The sequence below is a fragment of the Rutidosis leptorrhynchoides genome, chromosome 4, assembly GCF_046630445.1.
Source record: "Rutidosis leptorrhynchoides isolate AG116_Rl617_1_P2 chromosome 4, CSIRO_AGI_Rlap_v1, whole genome shotgun sequence".
In the NCBI taxonomy this organism is placed as follows: domain Eukaryota; kingdom Viridiplantae; phylum Streptophyta; class Magnoliopsida; order Asterales; family Asteraceae; genus Rutidosis; species Rutidosis leptorrhynchoides.
The window spans coordinates 137,014,239-137,026,588 of NC_092336.1; the positions used below are offsets into that span (position 1 = coordinate 137,014,239).

General features: G+C 35.1%; 1 protein-coding gene across 1 annotated transcript; it reads right to left on the reverse strand.

Annotated features, from left to right (window-relative positions):
* Positions 1-10,218: 10,218 nt before the first annotated feature.
* LOC139841047 (UPF0481 protein At3g47200-like) lies at positions 10,219-11,565 on the reverse strand. The gene has a single exon (XM_071831282.1). The coding sequence runs from the start codon at positions 11,563-11,565 to the stop codon at positions 10,219-10,221; it is 1,347 nt and encodes a 448-aa protein (XP_071687383.1).
* Positions 11,566-12,350: the final 785 nt, after the last annotated feature.

The window sequence follows — 12,350 nt, forward strand, 5'->3', positions numbered from 1 at the left end:
ACTTTGACTTCAAAACTGTGCAAGATCCTTTAGCGTTGTTTTTACCGAAAATAATCTTGCAATCCTTTTTCAAAGTATCCAGTTTTACCATACTTCCAACAGTCAACTTCGACTTTTCAGATTAGTCTTATTATAATCTTGACATATACATTCTTGTTACCGGGGAACCTTTCATGTCCCACCACATTAGCAGTAAATTTACCAACAACTTCATTGATCCTTGACCTTCCGAAAAATCCTTATACTCATTGAAACCCCATCATGTACTCATCCATATCTTGTAACAATAATTGTCATACCAACTACCGGGAATTAGCAATCAGTATTTCGAATTTGCAGCAATTCTACGCCAACAGTTATATATATATACATATAATGTCTATTTCCTAGACTTACTTACTTCAAATGTGAAGTTTCTGAAAAACACCCCAAACTGCGAAACTAGTTCTCCGAATTTTGGAAAATGCTGATAAAGCAGCAAAAACTGTAAACAACTTTAATAGTCGAAAGTTTGATGATAAAGAGTAGTGTGTTGGAAAAGCACAGAAAAAGAGAAAATTTGGTACTGGAAAACGAATTGAGCAAACTATGAAGGAGGCTGTGGACAAATCACAAAGACTAAACCTGCCTTCAAAGAATACAAATGATTCAGTATCTGCTGAAGTCATTAACGAATACCTTGCTCCTAACTCTAAACCTTCACAGACAAATCTTCTTCAGCATCCGTTAATATTAGAAATTCTAAGATATTATCATATCTTTCATTATAAATATCTTCGATATTTCTGAAGATATCTTCATAACTATTATCATCCGAAATTATTTATCTCTTCACGTTATCTGTGTTACATCATAAAAGAAACTATTTTAGTTTCTAAATTCTGAAACCTTCAAGTTTAAAATATGAATGTTTTGAAGTAGTGTTGGGAACTGAAGCATGAATTAGTATAATATAATGACACTTGATCAACATGATTATATTACAGTAAGTCATGCTGAATTTCTAATGGAACGTGATAAAGGTTCACAGATCATACCCTCATCATGAACCATGTTACATAACTCTTTCATTATATTTAACCTCTAAATATATCAAGAAAATATTTTTCTTGATGATTCGGTCTTTTCCAGATATTCTAGTAATTTGACAAGTCAGATTGTGCCATTACCATTTCTTTCTTAGAACATTAATTATGTTCATTCCGAAATTCATACCTACGAATTCTGGACCATTATTCGTTTGACTTAAAGTCGGGAAGAGAAAACGAAAAGCATGAAGCTCCGAAATATAATGGAAAATAAAAAGCCCGAAAACAATCCCGAAATTACAAACCGTGTATATCAATGCGTATAGCAATATAAAGACACGGGAGAATGAAAACAATATAACCCCAAGGTAATAGTAGAAGAAAATAACCTCCTCTGGTGGCAGATGAAAAAGAAGAATGAATGATATGATAGCCAAGAAAATATCAAGAATCAGAACTGGATGAAGCATTTTCAAAAATCTTTTGTAAGTATGAAATAAGAAAGAAGATAATAGGAGTGGTGAAAATAAATGAAATGGAAGAGATCAATTTATAGCAAAATATCAGACATAGCAATCGAGGCAGATTACGCATTTAATCAAAGGAAATACTAATTTCCGCAAATTCCGAAGAAACAAATCTTATTTAGATAATGAAGATTTTCTATTCCTTAAATTCCGGAAATCAATCGTTACTAAGTCAAGAGTTAAAAATGAATCTCTATTTCCTCATTTCACTCTATTACGATAACTTCCCTCATACGCTTCGAGTAATTGGATTGTTTTATACATATTATTCAACGGTGATAAAAATTCTATTTATCAACACATATTCGTCATGAAAACATTTTTATTGTTAGCCATGACGACCTCACTCAAATTTCGGGACGAAATTTCTTTAACGGGGAGGTACTGTGATGACCCGAAAATTTCTGACCAAATTTAAACTTAATCTTTAACGTTTTCGACACGATAAGCAAAGTCTATGAAGTTGAATCTCAAAATTTTGAACTATTCAATTATCCTTCGATTGTTCTCAATGATTCACGAATAATTATATGTAAATAGATACATATACTATAATTTGAAAACGTAACAAAGTGTGGAGTATATGATACTGTGCATTAAACTTATTGATTTGATTATCTGATTTATATATTTAACTACGGAGTTAAAAGATTATGCCAAACGATTGAATGAAAGGATATTTATTGAGTCCCTTAATGATTATGATATTATTACGGGTCTCTGTTGTGAGGTCCACGTTGATTTGGGAAATCATTCATTTTTAATAGTATTCAGAATAAATGGTAAAGTGTTTGTTTAAATAACGTAATTTGGACACATACAATAATAAGGAATATTAACTGTTAGACTAGATATATTTGATTTCAAGTTATTTAGTAAACGATAGTAACATTCGATTAATATTTAGATAAGTTAACTAAAACGTTTAAGATGAACAAGTAAAACACTAATTTACTACAGTATTTTCGAATTGCGACAGTACCCGAAAAGCTACAGTGTTTTCGAAAAACACTATTTGCTACAGTAAAACACTATTTGCTACAGTAAATACTATTTGCTGCAGTAAACACTATTGCTACAGTGCTATAATGAAAATGACTTTGCTACAGTAAAAACACTATTTGCTACAGTAAATACTATTTGCTACAGTACCACTATTGCTACAGTATTTTTATGTCGACGAACTAGCAAACAAAAGCGGATCAGGCGGCCATGCGATCGCATGGCAAAAGCACTGAAAACCCATGCGATCGCATGGGATAACTTTTGTATGTCGAGCTCGAGCATTAGGATTGTGATACACTATGACCTGACCTAGCTTGATAGACATTTATTGACCAACATATGTTCTCTAGGTTGAGATCTATGGTTATTTGGTAATTCGAGTTTCGGTCACATTTTGGTGAACGACTTTATATGCTGCTAAGGTGAGTTTCATTTGCTCCCTTTTTAAATGATTTCGCAATATATATTTTTGGGCTGAGAATACATGCACTTTATTTTAAACACAATGGATACAAGTACATACTAAATTCTACACTGAGTTTGAACCGAAAATCCCTTAGCTTTGGTAACTAGTAACTGCCGGTTATAAGAACTGGTGGCGCGAGTAGTAGTATATGGATCCATAGGGCTTGATATCCCCGTTCGAGCTAGAGCACTAGCCTTTTAACGGACGTATGCTATTTGAGAAGCGTACACGTTGGTTTGCGTGTATTATTAAGATGATTATACAAAGGGTATAAATTATATATACGTTAAGTTTAGTTACCAGGGTGCTCAATCTTGTAGAATATTTTGATAAACGTTTCTGGATGAAACAACTGAAATCTTTTGATCCACTTTTATATACAGATTATACGAAACACTAAAACTATGAACTCACCAACCTTTGTGTTGACACTTGTTAGCATGTTTATTCTCATGTTTCCTAGAAGTCTTCTGCTGTTTTCTTATATGATAGACAAGCTATGTGCATGGAGTCTTACATGGCATATTTTTTAAGAAAACGTTACATTCACCAAATCATCACCATGTATCTTATTTTGACTGCATTGTCAACGGAAGTACTGTTGTAAACTATTATTTACGGTGATTGTCTATATGTAGAAATCATCAGATGTCGAAAACCTTTGATTTAAATATTCATATATGGTTTGCCTTTTCAAAAGAATGCAATGTTTATAAAACGTATCATATAGAGGTCAAATACCTCGCAATGAAATCGATGAATGACGTGTTAGTCCATATCAATTTGGAGCGATCGTCACAGGTTGACTTTTAACCACCAAGGGAATGTGTATAGAATTGAGGATCGGGATAATGAGAAGATTCACATTCATGGGCTAGTAAATGACTATGTGTTAGGATCGAATAATGAGGAAGCACATTCAATGAGTACGGGGGAGTGTATTAGGGAAGGTGTAGCAAGAGCGGATGACGTGGGTGACGAGGATTACGACCCGAATGAGGAAGGTACTAGCGGAAGGAGAAACCGGTATGTTATGATTGAGGAAGAAAGGTTGATTCGGATGGAAGAGAATAGTGCTAGAGCTCTCGAGACCGCCCGGGCTCAACTTTATTTGACCGAGTATTATAGGCAACGGGATTATGTTCGGGATAATCGTAGACGACAATATGACGATGTAATGAATGGCCGTATGGTTACTCCTTATTATGAGCCGGTTGATTATATTAACTATGCTTCATCTTTTCCTGAAGAAGCGGAGTATGTTGAACCACCCGCACCGTGTATCGACCCACCATTGTTTTTCCAACAACCGGAATCACTTCCCGACCATATGGAGCGTGCTAGAGAGGAAGGAAGGAAGAGTTTGTTTGACATGTCGGCATTGTCCAAGAGCATCTTCGAAAGTGTATTTGGTCCCGATCATAGAACGGGATGAGCCTCACTGATTCAATTCAGGTTCGGTGCTCCGTGTGTAATAAAATCCGTATGTACAATTTTCTTTTCTTTTCTTTTATTTATTTATTTTTTCTTATTTAGTAGGTAAATGAACTTTGTGGGTATGTTCACTGCAAGCCCTTACGAGACAAAACTCGTCCACCCGAGGGAATCGGGTGGTTTAAAGCGGATCCCTCCGAGAGTGGGCTAGTTAGATTTTACACTTTTTCTTTTGTTTTTCTTTTTTAAGTTGTAATGGAAGGATAAATGTAATCGAATGGAATGCGTGATGATGAATCAAAATGATGTGCGATGGTTACTATTGGATGGTGAACTTGCGAGTATCTCGGTAATGCGTTAAATTTTTCCCTTTTTCTTTTCACATAAGTATTGTAATATTCTAAACATGCGTACGAGGGCGTAGCATGCTTCAAGTGTGGGGGAGAAGGGGAAATTTTAAAATTTTTTGGGATACATTACTTGGTTTGAAGCTTAAAGTGAGTAAAATATTATGGTTATTAAAGTTGAACAAAATTTTTATCATAATTTTATAACAAACCAAGTGTGATTTTTGTGAAAAAGAGTTGAAAGAATAAGTGAAGTGGCATGGTATTAATGGGTATTAAGAAAAAGTTGGTTGTAAACATCTAAATTAAACAAAAAGTTTCAAAGTGGTCAAGTTAAGAAGTAAAGTCTTCTTAGTTGAGTTATCAAGGTGTTTTCAAAAAGGAATTAAAGTCTTCCGATTTATGTTTCAAAAGCGCTTTTAGTGCAGCTTTTTACCCATGAATTGACGAAATTGAAAGGTACAAAATGTCATTTCCTGTTCATTCACATCTTGTTTCGATATCGGGAACAAATGCTAGTGCTTGGACTTGTTCTGTGTCGCTATCCAAAACTAGGATTAGCTGTGGATGACACTAGCCATACCCGCAGTTCGCTGCAAAACAGCCAGTATAGGGGCTGGATAAATATTCCTACACGAGAGCCTTGTTGGGGCGTATAATACCGCTAAAAATAGAGCTATATGAGGCTAAATCCACAAAAACTATTTCTCATTATAAGTCACGTGGGACTTAAATTCCACGACCCTTCGTCGATTGTCCACCCTGCTCCAAGAGTAACCGGAGGAGTTGTTGGGGCATGAGATGAGTGTCGTGATCTTAAAACACCGGGAGAACCAAAAAGGGTATCTTCGGACACTCTGGCACACCAACCTTTAAAACAAAATATGGAATTGACGGTATATGGTTCTTTTATCTAGTTCATATGGCGGATGGCTCTCACTTGACTTATGTTTTATTTGAAGATCACCAAGTTTGAAGTTTTGTTACATTTTTGAAGTATTTGCTAGAGACGAGATGTTCACATAATCGAGAAGTTAAAGTTCATTAAGTGAGAGCCATGTCGGAAGAATTTATGTTCCACATTGAGTTCAAGATGTTGCGGTTATATACAATCCTTTGAAGATTTATCAGTTGTTAAAAAGCTTAATTAAAGGTTCGAGTCGAAGATTTTGTTTGCGATTGTTTGAGGACAAACAATGATAAGTGTGGGGGAGTCGATCGGGTCTTAAATGCCGATCATTATCGATGTTAAGAGGTGGATATTACGTGTATATTTAAGGTTTAGAAAGTTATTTCATGAGGTTTTTATAACGAGTAACGATTTGGGACGAGAACGCGAAAACGGGGGTTAAAAACAAGAAAAAATGAAAAAACTGAAGCCCGGCCGCAAGGAGGCGGCTGGGGGGCGCAAGGAGGCGCCTGATGGGTGCTAAAACATCTTCAGGTGGAAAGCTGACAAAAGGAGGCGGCTGGTTTTTGCGGCTGGGCGCATGTAGGCGCCCGGTGAGAGTAATTTGCGGCTGGAACTATTTTTGGATAAAATTTAAGGCCGAATTTGAGGGATTTAATGCTTGGGGGTTACCCTACTTCACCCCTATATAATAGAAACCCTAGGCTGCGAATTTATATCATCTTCCATCAGTTTTTAGAGCATCAAACACACAAAAACACCATTAATCATCATCAAATCAAGATTCAAGCTAGGTTTCAATGAGTGTTCTTCATGCAACTTCAAGAAGCAACCATGAACATCATCACCAACATGCTTGGCTAGTTTCTTTCACTTTATTCCTTCCATGAACAATTGATACATGTATTCTTTTCATTCAAGTTTATGTGGTTTGTAATGTTATGAAACCTATGTCTTTTGAATTGTGGCATTATAAACTAATTGTTTATTGATCAATGCAAGTATTATTGATTGTGATTATTGCAAGTTGAATTATAGTGATTTAACATTGTGTTCTTGATCCAACTTAATATTAATTAGATTAAGGATAAAGACATAGTGTCTAGGTTGCATGATTCAATCCCAAGATAGTTAGAATTGATAAGCCTAAGAAATCTTGTCTATGAGATTTGATCAATACTTGATAAATATAAAACTTGTTTGAATGAATGCATGTTAGATTAGAATTGTGAAGGGATAAAGACTTCCATCCAATTGATTACAACCTTTTTAATTAGCTCGTTGTTTATGCTCTTAAATACTCAAAGTTTACACTTGCTTAGTAATTGTTAATCTAGTCTTTACTTTAGTTAATTTTAGTGAATCACAAACAAACAAATCCTGAAATTGCTTGCTAGTTAACCATAGCTTCCCGTGGAACGAATCATGCTTACCCTATCTAAAGTAGAGTAATTAGGCTATTTTTGACCGGCCCTTCGACACCGATCATATCTCTGGTGTGAATGTATTCTAACTGCCACATATCTGATCAACAGAATTCCATTCAAGGTGCTATCAGGCTTGTCCCCTTTCCAACAGATTTATGGTTCTGAACCATCTCTCTCCCACATTAGAAACTTTAGATGTCTTGTGTTTTCAAAAATCTTAGATGAAACTGATAAATTTAAACCAAGGTCTGAGAATTTTGTCCTAATTGGTTTCTCTACTAACAAAAAGGATTATAAGTTATGGAGTCTTGAAAACAAAAACATTTTATTTTCTAGGGATGTCAAGTTTTTTAAAAATATCTTTCCTTTTAAAAACTCAAAAACAAAAATTCTGTTGCTGATCAGACCGATCAACTTAGTTTCTTTGATTTGTTTTATGGTCAAAATGATACCAATATTTCTAAAAATACCTATGATGAAGGGAGAGCTCATCCGAAGGGCTTACTGTGATGGCAGACACTTCTTGTGAACCGAAAGGGTGTGGAGGTAGTCACAGTAACCCTAATGAGGATGATGGTCATTTCTTTGACCTCCCTGAGGGTACCCCTAGTTCCAGTCCTAATGAAAATCATCCTGACCCTTCAAATGATGAGTCTGCTACCCTTAGAAGATCTGTTAAACAAACCATGTTTACTAGGAAACTTAGTGATTATGTTGTTGAGGGTAAAGTCAAATATGGGTTAGAAAAGGTTGTCAATTACTCTGCACTTAGTAAAGATAATTATTTTTTTTGTGTCTAATCTAAACAAAGCATTGAACCTACCACATATGATCACGCAATTAAAGATCCCAATTGGGCTAATGCTATGAATGATGAAATGTACTCTTCTTGAAATTAATACTTAGGTGCTTACTAATTTACCTGTTGGAAGAAAAACTGTTGGATGCAAATGAATATATAAAATCAAATATAGGTCCACAGGTGAAATTGATAGGTATAAAGCTAGACTAGTTGCCAAAGGGTATAGTCAAATGAAAGGTCTAGATTATGAGGAGACCTGTTCTCCTGTTGTTAAAATGGTTACTATTAGATGCTTGTTAACTTTAACTGTTCAAAATAACTAAAACTGTATTAACTTGATGTTAACATTGCTTTCTTGTATGGTGATCTTGTTGAAGATGTTTATATGGAATTAACCCAAGGCTACTTTTCTGAAAAAGAAACTAGGGTGTGCAAACTTGTTAAATCCCTCTATGGGTTAAAACAAGCTTTTAGACAATGGAATGAAAAATTGTCTATGTCCCAAGAGAACATAGCTTTGTGCAAAGTATGAGTGACTACTCTTTATATGTTAAGGAGTCTGGATCTGTCTTCTTGGTTGTTTTGGTATATGTTGATGATATGATTGTTACTGAAAATGATGATAATGATGTTTGTAAGTTTAAAATTTTTTAAAAAACTAAATTCAATATTAAGGATCTAGGTGAATTAAAGTATTTTCTTGGAATTGAAGTATTAAAAACTGAAACTGATATATGTTTGTCTAAAAAAAAAAAATATTGTGTTGAGCTTCTTGATGGGTAGTAAACCTGTTGGTGCTCCTCTTGAATCAAACCTTGTTATTAACCCTGACCCCTCTATCCATGACAAAGAGCTCACTGATGTTACTAAATATCAACAATTGATTGGGAAATTAATATATCTCACCATGACAAGGCCAGACATCTCTTTTTCTGTCCAGTGTCTCAGTCAGTTCATGCACAAACCCTTACAATCTCATCTAAAAATTTCCATGAGACTTCTAAGATACTTAAAAGGCTCTCTAGGTAAAGGTATTGCCATCTCAAAATCTGACAAGACTTCTCTCTGCCTATGTTGATGCTGATTGGGGTAAGTGTTTAAGTTCCAGAAAGTTTGTTACTGGTGTCTCCATTTTTTTATGTGGTTCTTTAGTTTCTTAGAAAAGTAAAAAAACAAGCCACTGTATCCAGATCCTCCACAGAATCTGAATACAGGGCTATGGCCTCTGTTACATGTGAACTTATGTGGAATTTGAAAATTTTAAATGATCTTAAAGTAAAAAAGTTTTTACCTATTAACCTTCATTGTGACCACAGGTCTGCTATTCAAATAGCAGCCAACCCTGTCTTTCATGAAAGAACAAAACACTTTGAAATTGACTTACACATTGTGAGAGATAAGTATAACTCTGGAGTTATTAAAATTGTTAACATTGAGTCTGAAGAACAAATTGCTGACATTTTCACTAAGGGGTTGGGTAGTGGTCAACACTCTTACCTTTGTGATAAGCTTGGGCTCATTGATTTATTTTTCAGGCTTAGATTGAGGGGATGTTAAAATTATTCAATCTTAAGCCCGAATTCTTCCTTTCTTTCTCTTATTGTATGATTAGTTTGTTTGTAGGTTGTCGTGTTGTTCCATGCTTGTTGACGTTCTCTTTGATGGGCTTGCTTCTGTTCTTGGGCTTGCTTCTGCTTCTAGAGTCTTGTTGGTGTCTTTTGTGTTATTGGGTGTTGTCCAGCCCATCTGCTTCTATCCGTTGTGGTGATCGGCTATTTAGGCTGATATGCAGCCTCTTGCTAGGGCAACACACGCTCCCATACATTCATCATCTCTATCCCATCAACATTGATCTGCTGCTTAAATTAGGGTTTATACCCATCGTGTGTGATCATATATTATACATTCAATCTTGGTTTTGTTTTGATTTATCATTCATTTGTATCAGTTGTGACTGTGTTCTGGTTGTGTTTCACTTCGATTGAACAATTTTGGTTATACTAATTTCGGCTCATGTATTGATTGCTTGGTTAAAATTGGTTATTGGAAGATTTCTGGTATTGAATCGCTATTTTTATCACACTAGCACACAAGTAACCTTCAATTTCAGGATTCGCTATGTTCTGTATTTGAATTTGTCGCTTCAATTTTAAAATTCTATGTGATTGTGCTCGTGATCCCCAACCCTAATTTGTAGTATAAAGTGTGTATAAATGATTCACTTTAATATAGTGTGCTGAAAGAGTGAAAGTAATGAGATAATTGAATATAATTAATGGCGATGATTCATCTTTAATGCTAGACAAAAACTATCACAATGGTTTTTGCCACCCCAAACACTAAAGTAAGTTTGAACACTACTAAGAAACAGACCCACAAGTCCAACTAAAAGAGCTACAAATGCCCATGGAGTCTTAATATACTCATGCTTCAATTGGCTCATCCATGTATTCCTTTTGCTCTCATAATGCTTCTGAATTTCAGATCTCGCAAGCGAAAACGCCAAATTATTAGGCACCAGATCTGTCCCTATTTCGTTAAACAATTGCGCAACTTCATCATCACTTCCTAAGCGATTATCAAGAATCCCCGCTTTTCGAAGTATTTTAACGTCCTCAGAGTGATCAATCAAAGAATCAAGAAGACAAATGTATGACGTCACCCAAGAAAGTTGTGTGTCGTTTGAACACATTTCGTATGCTATCAAATTCAGCAACAACGGCCTGGTGGAATCGTCGATAGTGATTGGAGGAAGTTCAACATTTGCACAAAATCCGTGTTTTGTGAAGTTGATATGCGCTAAAGACCTAATTTTACTTGGCGTAAAACGAATGCCTACTTCTAGAAGCTCGTTTACATTACGAAAAGTATACCTGTCATACTTTCCTGCAATGCAGGTTTTGACTTTTGTAAGCCTTGTTTGTAAAAGCTCAAGAAGATGATTTGTGTTATCTGGGATTTCTTTGGTTAACAAATTTTTATGAGGATGATTACGCGTATTATCACGTCGTTCTGGTGCTAAAATATTGTCATCGATGATCCGTCTGATCTTGAAATCCCAATCGTCGGCTGGTACAAACTTCATCACTTCAACAAGTACTTTGTATGGAATTTGGTTCTCTAACAAGAACATATCTTGTTGAACAAACATAATTTGGTGGCTTTTCATCCCCAAAAAAGCAGTTTCGGCCGGAAAATATATATGTTTAATGAAATACAATATAAAACAACCGTCGAGCAACATCATCCTAATGAACTCGTCGTCTGAAAAGAGGTTACCTTTGTCTTCATAGTACCCTCGTAGTATATGAACCATTTCAAAAAGTTTGTTAAACAAACCCTGAATTGAGTCCATGTCCTCTTTCATGAGCTTGTTTGTGAAAAGAAGCTTGAAGTTATGGACCGATTCAAGGTTCGCGTTACCATAATGGTATGGACCAAGAGAGACTACTTTCGGAACATAATATTTGCCGTGATTCTGATGCTCTTTCAAGATCATCGGCACTTTGTGTATTTGCGTTGTAGAAGAAGGCGGCGACTTGGTTTTCAATATCGAACCTAGCCATTCTTCATGGGTGTTTTCATCGGTCGCTTCAATGCTTCGAATACCCTCCGTCATTGGTTGATGTATTTAAGTGTATGTAGTATATGATTTGGGTTTATAAACAAGTGTGATCAAGGTTGATGCATACTAAGTTAAGATTAGTATAGCTAGTATTTATAATGAAGTTAAAACATAAAGTCATGCACACAAGTAGTAGTTACGTTTGCCTCAGCTCTTTATTTTTAATAATTTAAGATCAAAGATATACTTAACTTCATCCATAACTTAAGTATGGAATAAATGTTTGAGCAAAAGAACTTGGATGTGGCACCAAAATTAAGTATGAATTCTTTTCTATTTGCAGAAACGTTGCTTCATGTGAAGGCTATCAGATTTATCACGTGTGCTATTTAATACTAACATCAAGGAAGGTACTAAAACCATATACAAAAAAATTAACTAACATACACTTTAACATGAATATTTAATTGTTCAAATAGTCGAAATTCTAATTTTTTTTTAGCTCAAATTAAAATGTTGACTAACTTTGACTTTGACCTAAATTAATCGACTAAATCCAAGTTTGACCAACCAAATCCAACTTTGTGACATTGACCAACTAATTAGAGGGATTATGAAAAATGTATCAGGTCTGCTTCTGCTTATAAACTAGTCGGGGACTAATCAACATTTTTACCACACTGCTTGATATCTGTAGAGGAGGAACTACTATATACAAAATAAGATACTCATTCGCTTCCAATTTTATTGTTCTGGACAAAAAACACACAACTTAAGAACCATAATTATTACATAGTAATATAGTACTGGTACCAAAAAGGATATCGTTCTGAAACCTC

Excerpts from the sequence above, each read along its gene's own strand:
- LOC139841047 (XM_071831282.1), bottom strand. The coding sequence starts at position 11,565 with ATGACGGAGGGTATTCGAAGCATTGAAGCGACCGATGAAAACACCCAT.